We start from the raw sequence: 13,880 nt of genomic DNA, 5'->3' as shown, positions 1-13,880 counted from the left end.
TTTCTCAACAAGAATGTGAACATTTCTAATATAAATTAATAAATATGGATAATCCTTACAAGGTTTTAGATTTGCTCCCATTAAAGACAAATGTGTTCCTTTAGAAAGTTTAGCTTGAAAAATAATTTTAAATTTCAAAGTGATCTATTAACTGTAATAAAATGTCACCAGATCTGGTATCACCCTTCTTTCAGATTATTGGAAAGAAACATGAATTATATGAATTTCCCCCAAATGTGATTTATTTTTTTATTCAGGAACAAAGAACACATTAACTATCACAACATAAGTAACTCTTAATATTTAACTAACTTCATCATGTAGCTATACATACAGAAAGAATTAAACCTATGTCTATTATTTAAAAAAAACTAAAGTTTTTAAATAATCCCACCAGTGATTTTCATCACTGAGCAACAAATGTCTTAAGTTTGGCACTTACTCAGATATTTATCTTGTCTGCTATTCTCTATTATAGGTTTATTCAAAAAGAACACCCAATGCATAAATAATCTAAATTTTAAAATGAAAACAAATTAAAAAAACCCTATAAACATTTGACATCACCACATTCAATAGATCTAACTAGAAACCCAAGCAATAAGCTTAGACATTTGAAAAAACATAAATTATTGTTACACAATTGCATAATCCCATACATAATAAAGACTGTAAACATGAATACAATGAATTACAGCTTTGTACAAAACAATCTTTTAAAAGGCAATAAAAGACAGTTACGATATTAAGTTTAGAAAAAAATTCAAATAGCAGTGACTGGACTTTTCAGTAAATGATCTTGAGCTAAGTTTGCAATCAAGTATTAATATATAATATTACAAACCCAAAATCATCACGTAGAACTTGAGATGTCTGTTTTCAAATGCATCTTAAGTCTCCCCATTAAAGTGTGAATTAAGATGCCGGAGGAAATCCCCCCTGGATGTAATGGATGGTGGGAAAACTGCTTGACAGAATTCACATACTCGAGGTATACGCAGTTCAGAGCCTGTTCCACTTGGTACCGATAAGTCACTGTCTTGATTAGGAAAGGGCTTCCAAATGGGCTGCAGGAAACAAACAAAAACATCTTCTGTTATTTGTATTTAAAATCAACTTGCACTGAGTTTCAAATTCAAATTTTTTGAATGGGATATATACATATATATGAAATTCCCTAATATGAAAGCAAATTACCTTTCCATAGAATTAGCACGAGGACATGACTCAATTTTCTTTTTTATAAAGGGTATAGCTTAACTTAAAGAATCACTTAAAATACACATTCACACACTTTATCTTCACAAACTAAAAAATCTTTCAGCTTTAACATCAGCATGTTTTAATACCCATTATCACAGTGATAATAGTTCTGGAGCAACAGTCAATACCGAGACTTTAAAAAAATTAAAATTCTATCTTTTTTATTTTAATTGGAAACTTTCAGTTATAGGACCTTTATTAATACACAGCACACTAGACCTGATGTGTGTGAACATGCATTTTGATCAAGAGTAATTTAAATTTTACTACTATTTACCAGCAAATCCACAACGAATAAATCATAGAAATAAGTAATTTTTGAAAATAATTTTTTTAAGTATGAAATGAATTCTATTGATCAGTTCTTTTTTGAAACCTCAAATATTTAATCATTCAACAAAAACCAACACTGGATGCATTCTTTTGACTTCTTATTTTGCTTCTGTTATACAGTGTATACTTTGGCCTTCTTACCTTTTCTAAGTGGCTAAATAAAGTGAAGCCTGTCAATAGTTGCCCAATTAAAGAATTATGGAAAAGCATAATTCAACAGAACTACCTCTAGTATAATAAGCAGCACATACATATTCTTAATTGTATTTACTATTAAAAAAATATTTAGAAGGGTAAGAGAAAGCATTTAGTTCAAGAGTAGGTGCTCTGTAAATGTTTGCTGACTGGAATATCTTATTTTCCTGAAATGCTATAAGCCAAATTATTTCTAAAATTTGCTTTCTTATCTTAAAACATCTCAACTCTGGCACTCTGAGGAAAATCCCCTCAAAAAGTCAACTTAAAGAGACCCCTTTGTGCTCCTATTACTAATTTGCTTTTAAAATAACAACCTAATCCAACTCTTGACACAGTGTTAGTTTTCATTCCCTTAACCAATCTCTTTCATCCTGGCTAACCAATCATTACGTAAACAGTATATTACTAACTGAAGCATTTGGGTTTCACGTCATCACTGTCTTCTTATAAACATTTTACTGGACAGCTGTGTACAGTTGGTGTAAATATACAAAGTCTGTCTAAGCACCCAGATACATTCAAGTATCAATACAGAGGGCTTATAACACTGACTCAAATCCTTTTGTGAGAAGCAACAATTTTATAACAAAAAACAGTAATATTTAAAATACATATTTGAAATTTGGGGTGAAATCATTTCCTTTCTCCCATGATAAAAGAAAAGCAGTACTAACTGTGAGTATATAAGAGTTATCTAGACTTAAATTTTAGTGTTGGCGGTTTAAACAAAAATTAATAGGTACCATTCTAATGGGAAGTTGATATGGATATAAATAAAAGATTATTAAGTTAAAGATACTTTTAATTAAAATATGTAAAATAGTTATAGGCTCAGGAGCAAACTAGCTTTTAAATTTGATAAGCCAATCTTCTACTGCCAATTAATTTTCAAAGTCCATACTTATCCTTCTCTGTTAGGACCTATTAGTTCAGATTTGATCTTTTCACAGAATTTGGTTGGGACCCCAATGACTGACTCAGCAAAAGTAGGAAGAAAAGAAAATCACATAAAGCAAAATAAACAGATATATTTTAGACTTTATTATGATAGCTGAATGTATAAAAAAGGTGTTAAGTAGTAATGATATAAAAGTAAAAATCTGAATTATGAAACCAAAATTTCACTTTCTTTTGTTATCAACAACTCAAGAATTTTGTATTCCTCATAGTCGCTTTACTAAAGCAAATAAAACAACAAAATGTTTTAAAAAACCCATTTTAAGAAATATCCTTTGAATCCTAAACTGTAACACAGCATTCAAAACAAACGAGTTTCTCTGCCTTTTCTGCCAAAATATCAATTATCTAACCTTATGCCCCATGTCTTGTGACAGCTCAACACCAATTCTCCTGCATTTTTTAAGCTGAATACTTTTCCATCAAGTTGTAATCACATACCAGCTGTTTCTCTTGCTGTAGCATAGAAAGCAAATGCACAATGCAGGGTGCCATCTACTGAAACATGACCGTACAGACTAGTAAAAGAACAAGCAGGAGATATAATGGGGAAGAAGTAACAGCATTAGAACTGACGCACTTCACAGCTCCACAGGAATTCTACTTGCAATAAATGAAATTGTTTAATTTGTTTCATTAAGTAGTAACTATAACTGTGAATATGATGTAAAATAAGGTACAATGTAGAACATAAGTGAGTCAATAATTAAAGCTTATTGTCAGAGCTGCCTCCTTTTCTCCACTGCTAAACTATACCACAGCTTGAGTACTGCCTTCTTTGTATGTGGATTTAAAAGTCTATAACCTATAAAAATACTGACAAAGCCAAAGAGTATTAATCAAGTTGGTGGTGTTTTTTGGTTTTCAATATCTCAAGGCAAAGGGAAATCAAACAAATGTCCTTAAGTTGTTTTAGACACTTGTATCAATCTGCAGTTTTTTCCAAGCTCCTGTTTATTTTAACAACTGTATATTTTTCAGTTGTCTTCAGGCATTAACCCTCATCCCCAATTTTTTTAAACCTAAAGAATCATTTTGTAATAGCACCTGAATAAAAGGGAGGGTAGGAAGGGACTGGGGTGGCGTAAGGGTGGGCTGAAAGTAGTCTGCAAGCTTTAGAAACACTAAAGAATTTGATAAAAATCATACATATGTAACGACTATTTAAAAAATATATTAGGCTGTGTGTTCAGGGCCAGATTAGAAACCAAAACCAAACCCTCCAGATCCTAAGTACTGTATAAATGAGACTGCAACAAAAGTATTATTTGAAAGACAGTTCACTTATTTTCAGAAATAGAAATATACAGTGTGATTATTTACTTATTAAAAAATGATGCATTCTTATAAAGCTAAGTATGATATATACAACTTTTTGATAAAAAATGACATCTGCTTCACTGAATAAAATTTAATAAAAAATCTTATAACAATGATACTGAGTAAAAATCTGAGTAAGGGACTAGGTAAGATAATGACACATACTAGATATAGATAAGGTTTACATCTATTTTTAAATGTGCCATAAATTTTAAGGTACTTTGTAATAGACCTTTGCCATAATCATCTTTTAAATTTCAAGTCATTTATTTTAAGACCTGGATTTTGTTAGTTGAAAGCTTAACTTTGGCTAGTCAGTAGTTTAAAAAAGATGTCTGATAACCTGAAAGAGATGCGTATCTGTGCATGCATGGCAAAATGTGTGTTCACACATAATATATTTGTTAATGCAAAACAGTTACCTGCTGTGGTCCTCGGATAGCTTTTCCTGGGGAATCGAGTGAAGGAAAAGGTGCATCAGATGGGTCCTGAAGTGGGAATGTATTTACAAATAATGCATTATGGTCTCCAGGTGGCAAACACGGAGCTCTGTCCAGAGATGTCCTAATACAAGGATTTAAGGGTTTTGTTTTGTCAGTTGTTTTAAGGTTTTGTATAGCTGAAGCTATGGGGTCAATTCCCTGAATTTCAAATAAAGTTTCTTCTGTTTTGACAAAGTTTCCTGGATTGTCTCTGGGCTCCATACTAAATTGATCCTGGCACACAGTCTCAGCTGTGACAGAACCAAGGACATTGGGTCTTTCTGGAGTGCTATGTAAGAAAGTCGAGTCATTGTCCGTAGGTGGAAACTTGACATTGAATTTAGAAAGTGATTCAAAAGATGTGTCTTCCTCATCTTGGCCCAGTCCTCTTGGTGTGACAGATGTGATGCATGGTGCACCTCTATTTATATCATCTTTTGCCTGGGGCTTAAACAGCACTTCTTGTTTATCTGTTTTATCCGTACACTGTATAGGCATAGAGCACTGTGTCTCTGCAGGGAAAAAAACACAAAAGGAAAACAGTCGCATTTCAATCATTCTTAAAAATCTGAATGTTCAATTAGCTTTGGATAGATGAGTATTATTTTTTCTATTGGTTTTTATAGTAACTGAAGACAATTGGCTTTTTTTTTTTTTACATTTGTGACCATCTTACACAGAAATATTAACAGTCTCCAGTGGGTGAACTGGAATATAACTTATTAGTCACAGTTTAACTACTTTGTCTTTTCCTAGGTCTTGTGCTGTAAGCCTTGAGTCTTGTTCACAGTTATTTGCTCTACACTTAAAAACATTTGCTTATAGTATATACATTTCAACATTTTGTCAGTAATGGAAGCTGCAACTGTTAGCTTACTTAGACAAGTAAGTTATTAAAAGGGAAACTCCTTACCAATCACATATATGTACAGGTTAAGAATCTATATGAATTAGGTCATTTACTCCCCTATAATATGTCTGTGTGACAAATATTAATATATCACCAATCAGCTTAGCCACTGTCTACTCTATGTGAGGGAGTGGTGGTGGTGGGTGTTAGGGACAGAAAAGCTTGGAAGCAAAAGAAGGATGAAATTTTAGGATGCATGTTCAGAAAACTCTATGTGAATATAGGATTTTCTCATTTAGAAAAGGCCTCTCTAGATAACAGGTAATATCAGGTAGATACTAGAAACTCCGAAGCTCATTTATCTAGAAGATACTTTTCCAACAAATTCAGCTCCCAAGGACAGAGGCAAAAGCTAGAAAATAAGAAAACAGTGCTTTTGAGGAGTCAGGTTTAGAGCCACAAGGCCCACTGATGAATTTTGCTCTTATTCTCATTTTAGATTCATTCTAACAAGCTTGATGATGTCTGCCTAGTTCATAGCTGGTTAGAAGCAGCACACTGCAAGGTATGGACCTGAGTTGTTGAAAGCAGATGCAGCCATCAGTAAGAGCTGAAAGCACGAGACAGGAAAAACAAAAAAGCAGATATAAGAACTCAGAAAACACTACAGTTCAGTGTAGGGCCGACCAGAGCTACGTTTTTCAATGCAAAAAAATGATGATCAAAGCACTCTCCCTGTTGATGATATTGAGAGATTAGAAAAAGCTAAATTACGCCCCACAATGTTACTTAAGATGACAGTGAAATTGGAGGCTGGTAATATGCATATTTTCATTAAATGGACAAATGGTAAAAAAGAAATTTTTTAAGTGAAAGTGAAGTTGCTCAATTCTTTGTAACTTCATGGACTGTAGCCCACCAGGCTTCTCCATCCATGGAATTTTCCAGGAAAGAGTACTAGAGTGGGTTGCCATTTCCTTTGCCACTGGATCTTTCTGACCCAGGGATTGAACCCGGGTCTCCTGCATTGCAGACAGATGCTTTACCGTCTGAGCCACCAGGGAAGGCTGGTGATTTTTTTAAAAATCAGCACGCTAAAAAGGTAGTCATCAGTGAAGCTGTACATTAACCAATGATGCCAATTTAAGCAGACAGGGTATAGAGAGCACTGTGCAATACAGCGTTTGCCCAGATCAGTAAGCACTTAACAAATGTCGTTCTTTTCCTTTCCTTTTGGTGTTTACAGTCTCATGACACCTTTCTCTTCTTTGCCAAGCTACATTCCAACACAAGATGTTTACTGTTTGGACATGATTGTAGTACGATGCCAACAGCTTCTTTAGTTCATCCTGTTACATACCTCTGCCTCTCTTTAGTATGTACCATCTTCTCTTACTGGATTAACTACAGCAGCCTTTGAACTGCTTCCTTGCATCTAAATTTTTCTCATATCCACTCCACTATCTACACTGCTTTCCCCTACCCTGCCTTAGTTTTTCTAAAACACGTATTTGGTCAGGTTATTTTCTTAATAAACCCTTCTCATGGCTCTCCAAGGCCTTCAGCCCTAACATTCACATAAAACAATGCGTGACTGATCCTTGATCATGTCTCCATGCTGCAATCTTTCACCACACCTGCTCCATTCCTTACTCCAGCTTTAATGAACTTTGGTACAGTTGTCCCAAAGGTCATACTCTCTTGTCTGTGGGCCTTTGCGCATGTGGTGCAGACTATCTGAACTGCCCCTTTCTGATACTCTTTGCCAAACTCTTATATGCTCTTCATTTCTTGGCGTAGGCATTCACTTCTCTGGATGGCTGGCTCTGGCTTCCCAAGACTGGTTTAGTAATGACTTGTGGGTGCCCTGAGGACTAAACACTCTGCATTTTATTTGCAAATTACCTCTTTCTCCCATTAAGGTAGATTTATTGAGGTCCTTAACTATGTTTTGTTTCCCACTTTCCCCAGTACCCTGCTCAGAACTTGCACATAGTATGCCCTCAATAAATGCATTCTGAATTAATCTGTGTTCTCTTTCCCATGGAGCTTAGTATAATAATCTACATTTGCTAGATAATCTGTCAGTAACTAGGAGTGAAAGTGAAAGCGCAAGTCTCTCAGTCATGTCCGGCTCTTTGCGACCCCATGGACTACAGAGTCCATGGAATTCTCCATGCCAGAATACTGGAGTGGGTAGCCTTTCCCTTCTCCAGGGGATCTTCCCAACTCAGGGACTGAACCCAGGTCTCCCGTATTGCAGGCAGATTCTTTACCAGCTGAGCCACAAGGGAAGTGGTACAGTATTAAGATCAAGCACAACTGGTTGGCAGGATTTCTTTGTCCTCTGAGGTTCTTAAAGTCCATTAACTCTCAAGTAGTCATTTTTCCTGGTAGTAGACTTAAAAAATGGTAGGAAATTCTAGGAAATAGTACTTTCTTTGTAGATTACTTACTAATTGCAAATAATAAACCAGGAACCACCTCTTGAGATAACTAAATTTTGTTAACACCTTAGAAGGAGGAAACGCTTATCTAAATGTTCTTCAATAGGAGAACAGGGTGAAAGCGAAAGAATCTGCTGCTGCTGCTAATGACAACTATTAACATTAACAGAACTTCTATGTGCCACACGCTTATAACCATTGTATGTGTGTTAATTCAGGGGTTAATTCCAGGGCTACACAGCTAATAAATGAGTGGTAGATCTGGAACTGAACTCAGGCAGCCTAACTCTAGAGCCTGTTCTGAATTATTATGACACATTGAACGTGCTGCTTTCTACATTATAGAAAAGAATCTCCAAAATGATAGAAATGTGCTTTAAATTTCTTTTCCAGAAGTAGATCTATCCCCTTTGTGAACAAAACATAGAACACCCAAACGAGTGTAAAAAAGCATATATTTTCTTTCAGTATAGCTAGTTGGCATACCTCTCAGCACATTAATCTTCTGAATTAATCTGTTCAAGCAACAAGAGTTACTATTAAAAAAAATTTTTTTTTGTTTAAACCTAAGATTTCTAAGGCTACCAGAAATCTAAGCTTAGAAAATTTAAAACTCAAGCTGTATGAAAGCACTTCCATTCTGACACTATACTAAGAAATATGATTAGGTGAGCTTATTGTCTTTCTACTTTGTTTACTTCAAGGACACTTATCTCTAAATTTTAGATTTCTAAATTTTAAGAACAGGCTGTCCATTTGGACTACTTCTCAGTTTAATTATCTGGTATATGACAAAAGAAAAAGATCTGATGGTTGTTTAAACTTATAGTCCTATATCTTCGTCTCCTGATCCCCACTGAAATATGACCCTGCTTCATGGACCAAATAGTTCTTCTTCCTGAAGCCATAACTGCTTAAGCATACTTCATCTTTATCCTTTCTCAAGGTTATTGTCATATGTGGATGAGAAGAAAAAATTAAAAGAAAATTTATAACTCTACTAACTCAGCAATTTATGAATTATATCTGTTTCTTAGAAGTAAAAATCAAATTTTAACAAAAAATAACACAGGGGACAATCATGTTAAATATACTTTTTCCAGCTATATTATGCAAATCACATTAATACAGTTACTTTGTATTTGTATTCAACGTAGTGTTCACCCTTAAAATAAACCTGAACAGGCAGGCGTCTTCCCCAACCCATCTCCAAACATTTCTTTTTCTTTTTTTCCCCTTTTATCTACTCCTTTCAGAAGCAGAATATGTGATATTGTGGTTTGTTCGGAGTCAGAAAACTTCATTGGAATTTGTAGCACAAAAGACCTAAAATGTTTCCAGAATAATGCTGTATTTATTATTTGTGACACAGTTAATATAAAACATAAGAATATTGTTATGAAGCAGTTTTAGTGGGAAAGGAACTGAAGTTAAACACTCCAGTTAAGTATTCCAGTTGACAGATACATACTCATATTTAGACCTGTGCAACTTAAAAATGGTCAAAGTATTATGCCATTGATAATGGGTAGGTTCTCTGTGTAACAAGGAATATGTCACCATTACAATGTTTTGATAAGATGTTGATGTTCAAAGAGGCATGTTTATGAATTCTAGGTACTACATCTCTATAGCTAGTAGATTTTAAATAAAGATAATTCTTTTACTTCAGTAGTACTTAGTGTTTTCAGTCTGTAGAAAAGATCAATTTCTCATGAAAATGACAGAAATTAAAGTGTAGAAACTCAGAGCTCTTTCTGGGGAAGTACAGCAAAGGGACGAGAAGTAAACTATGTCTGTTTACAAAGATTGTTTTGCTTTTCCAACAGAACACTGTGTACCTTTTCTGAAAACAAAATGGTAGTAGTAAGCAAAAAGTGAATTTACACAATAAAATGATTTCTTAAATAGCCTAGTTATGAGTTTTAAGAAATGGGAAGTGATCTTTAAAGGGGTGTTTCAGATTGAAAACTGTAAATCACATCTCTTCAGAACTGTATACAGAATATCTCAAATCACAAGGGTAAAAGAGAATTTATCATTATAAATGATCAGTTTACCTTCCTTTTGTTTACAGAGATGCTTGGTAGCCAAATTCAATCCTTCCTTGGTATTTTGCTATTCATATTTAACCACTGAAGCAAATACCAGGAAGCCTGTCTGGGGTTTTAGGGAAGGGTAGAGCTTTTAAAAACCACACTACACATATCTGTAAAACAGATATTCCTTTTGAGTTGTATTTTATGCTAAATTTGCACTTGGTGCCTTCAACAGAACTGGACTCATGAAATGTGAAATGTTTATTTCTTCAATCAAATTAGAAGAATGTATCTATGATGTACAATTAACTTTCAGGCAGAAGTTAAAAAACAAATCTAATGTTATAATTTTATTTAGCTCATATATGATAGTGTAGCTTCTAGGTTGTTTACTAATATATCAATTAATTTTAATAAGACACCCAGTAGCAACTGAAGATTTTGAGAGATATATCCTGTATTTATTTTTCCAAGGTAGGACTTCTTATTAAGAGGATTAGTAATTATGTCAATCAATTCAATCTGAATAGCGCCACACAAAATAGAGGGAAGAGGCCAATAATTATATAATGTAATAATTATAGAATTTAAACAGTACTTACCCATTTTAAGTGGTGAAAGGCACAAGTCACAATCCTCAGCACTTAATAAGCATTTAGAAACATTTTCACAATCAAAAAGAAATCAATTTCAACCAATTAGATTAACATTACTGTATATTAAATCAAACCTTACCAGCTGCAGTGGTTGGTACATTAAGTTTGCTTAAGTGGTCTTTTTGTGCTTTAGCTAGCACGCATATTCTATGAAATTCTTCTTTCAGATCCCGGAAAGTCTTCTCTATACAGCTTCTGAAAATAAATCAACATTTTAAAATGTAAAGACTATATCTTCAAATTTTAAAAATCATGATTGAATTTACAAGCACCTTTGAATGTACCACAAAATAATTACTGAAAGGTTCAAGTTTAAAAATGTCATTTTAAATTCCTAGACAATATTTCCTAAAACAACTTTAATATTTGGCAAGCCAGGCACAAAGTAAATGATAAAGTTCTAATACAGACATATTGCACAAACTAGCATGTCTCCTTATTCATATATTCCACTTATGCTGGCTGTCTCATTCTTGCATTAGAAACTACAATGTATTGACTTTTTGTCCTCTGTGGATATTTTAAACAGAAAAAACTTAATTTTTTATTTTTCACATTGAAAAGATTAAAGATCTATCCATATAAAATGATGTGGCCATAATACTTGTTCTACTGAAATAGGAGAACTTCAGAGAATTCAGTTTTTAGAACCATCTCTGATATTAACTGTATGACTTATTTAGGTCATTTTAACATGGAGAAGCCTTGAGTTCATCTCTTCTAGTTTTAAAAGGCTGCTGTTTCTTACAATTTCTAAAAACTTAAATATGTAAATAAAAATATATTTGAGTATTTATAATTTGTAGAGTGGGCCAAGAAGGACACAGAACTACCTTTCATGGAATAAAGGAATGCCAAGACTCCTTGGTGAAGTTTCTTTTCTTGGAGAGGAAACCTCTTGTCTTCTTACCTTCAAGATATAAAATGATTACCACTTTAAATTGCTTCCAAACTCAAATGAGAATGGATTAACAGAAAACAATGGAACATTTATCTTCCTCACTGAAAAGTAAGTTTAGTTAGTTTTACATATATATGTTTATATATATTAAAGTGAAAGTGTTAGCCCCTCAGTCATGTCCAACTCTTTGTGACCCCATGGACTGTGGCCCACCAGGCTCCTCTGTCCATGGGATTCTCCAGGCAAGAATACTGGAGTGATTCCCTTCTCCAGGGGGATCTTCCTGACCCAGTGACTGAACCCTGTCTTGCATTGCTGGCAGATTCTTTATCGTGTAAGGCATCAGGCAGGGAAGCCCCATATATGTGTATATATTACAATAGATTTTTAAAAAATGAGAACATTCAGTGGAAAAAGGAAAATGAAAATAGAAAAATAAGATGAAGTCATGAAGTATTTCTGGTAACTTCAATACTATTTCCAGTATTGATAATTCAAGGAATTTCCTCAAACTCATATCTTGATGAAATTGCTACTCTGATCACCAAGCATCTGACATGACTAGAAACTTTAGGAAAAAAATCCATGTGAGTTTACTTCTTTTCCGTTATTGGCCTATACATCTAAATCAGTGTCTTTGTATTCTGCTATAGATTCTTTGATGAGAAATGCAGCTGTCTAAGAGGAATAAAGAAAACCAAGTTACAGCTCTTTAGCATTTAACAATCGTTTTTAAAGACAGGGCAATTATGAATTTAAGCTCCTTTAACACAAGTTCTTGCCACCACCCTGTGGCTTCCACTGGTATTACACTTATCACGACACAAGTCAACATTAAAGAACATGTAATAATTTACTGCATAGTTTAGATTTTTAAAAAATCTTCAATCACACCTAGAGAACTTTGTGTACCTTTTAAAATTACAAATTGATAAATTCAAATATTTGAAAAAACCTTAATATTATTCAATTATTTATACTTTGGCCAAACTGCATAGGATCTTATTTAAGTTCAAATTCAAACCAGTATTTTGTATTAAGTGACTTTTCAGATTTTATTCAATTAAGGTCATTGTAGCTATTACTAAAATGGATAATTTTACTTCATTGCTTACCACCTGAGTACATCTCCCTTATAACCTTACTTTCCAATAGGTTCTTTTAATTTCTTAAGAGTATTGTTCGTTCTTTAGGGAAAAATCTGATTCTAGTTTGCTCTTCTTAAAATTCATATCTGCTCCAATTTCTTCAGTTTATTGTTCTACTTTTCCAGCTTTTTCGAAATACTAGTGTTTGCTTAACATTTCTAAAATAGTGTTATTAGTTTATAGTAAGTAGTAAAATATAATCTTGGCAACACAAACATATGCGATTTTATATATTATGTTTTCAAACTGAGGTAAAACAAAGATCATTTGCTGATGCATACTTTTTGTCTGCAATATTTAGGCCATTTCTTCTTCTGGATTAAAACTGCTTTGTTGAGCTTTATGGCTTCCCAGTTGGCTCAGTGGGTAAAGAAGCCACCTGCAAAGCTAGAGATGCAAGAGAATGGATTTGCTCCCTGGGTCAGGAAATCCCCTGGAGAAGGGCACTGCAATCCCTCCAGTATTCTTGCCTGGAGAATCCCACGGTCGAAGGAGCCTAGTGGGATACTGTCCAAAGAGTCGGACATAACTGAAGTGACTAAGCATGCACGCATGCACACACTGAGCTTTATAAAGCAGTCATATAAAAGACATTTTCACATTCACAGTTTGTTTTTAAAAGTGGTAGACAAGGTTTTCCTTTGGTGTTATGTGCAATTAGAACACTCAGTAGATTTTAGTGTAGACTAGGCAAAAAGGCAACATTTTAAAGCTAACCAATCATGTCAGGACACTATAATAAAAACCTCTTAAAAGGTTATATTAAATCTATAGCAACAAAATAGAGAAGAGGTAATGTTAAGAGAACAGAAACATCTGACAATTTAAATAATAAAAAAGGTGATTAAACTAATAATCTCCTTTTAAAATTTAGTATCTGAGACTCTCAACATGGGAAAAAAAAAAAAAAACTGTGTTAGGAGCCAGAAATAACCAAAGAGAAGTAACTCCTATAATTTTAGCCTGAAAATGAAGATAGTTAAAGAAAACAGTGATGACTTCTCCAGTTTTCAAAGTATACTGATTTAGACATAAAGTAGGAATGACTGCTTCTGAAACTAAAGAAGCCTGAAGACCAATGGGTGGGGGTGGGGTGGGGGAGGAGACAGAGGTGAAGAAAAAGGTAGGAAAAGAACGATGAATTTTTGTTTGGCTTGCCAAATAACTTGTGTCGACTTACTTCTGAATTTATCTGGAAAAGACTCCTGGGTTGTACTGGCAGGAGGTAAAGGAAGACAGACTTACTGAGGAATCTATGAAGCATCTAAATTAAGGACTTCAAGTTT

General features: G+C 34.0%; 1 protein-coding gene across 8 annotated transcripts in view; it reads right to left on the bottom strand.

Annotated features, from left to right (window-relative positions):
* Nucleotides 1–222: 222 nt before the first annotated feature.
* TANK (TRAF family member associated NFKB activator) overlaps nucleotides 223–13,880 on the bottom strand; it is a 94,588-nt gene continuing 80,930 nt past the window's right edge. For 6 of the 8 annotated variants that reach the window (XM_043487734.1, XM_043487733.1, XM_043487732.1 and 3 more), the window contains exons 5-8: nucleotides 11,379–11,455; nucleotides 10,625–10,740; nucleotides 4,494–5,065; nucleotides 223–1,067 (exon numbers count right to left, since the gene is read on the bottom strand). In XM_043487734.1, coding sequence (XP_043343669.1) covers nucleotides 891–1,067; nucleotides 4,494–5,065; nucleotides 10,625–10,740; nucleotides 11,379–11,455 — 942 coding nt within the window. In that variant the 3' untranslated portion in view covers nucleotides 223–890. Of the gene's footprint in view, nucleotides 1,068–3,104; nucleotides 3,270–4,493; nucleotides 5,066–10,624; nucleotides 10,741–11,378; nucleotides 11,456–13,880 lie in introns of all 8 variants that reach the window. The other 2 variants (XR_006273130.1, XR_006273131.1) reach the window with 1 other exon arrangement.

This window comes from Cervus canadensis, chromosome 15 (genome assembly GCF_019320065.1).
Source record: "Cervus canadensis isolate Bull #8, Minnesota chromosome 15, ASM1932006v1, whole genome shotgun sequence".
NCBI classification, from domain to species: domain Eukaryota; kingdom Metazoa; phylum Chordata; class Mammalia; order Artiodactyla; family Cervidae; genus Cervus; species Cervus canadensis.
The sequence above is the reverse complement of the archived record's forward strand: the minus strand, read 5'-3'. Positions and strand labels throughout refer to the sequence as shown.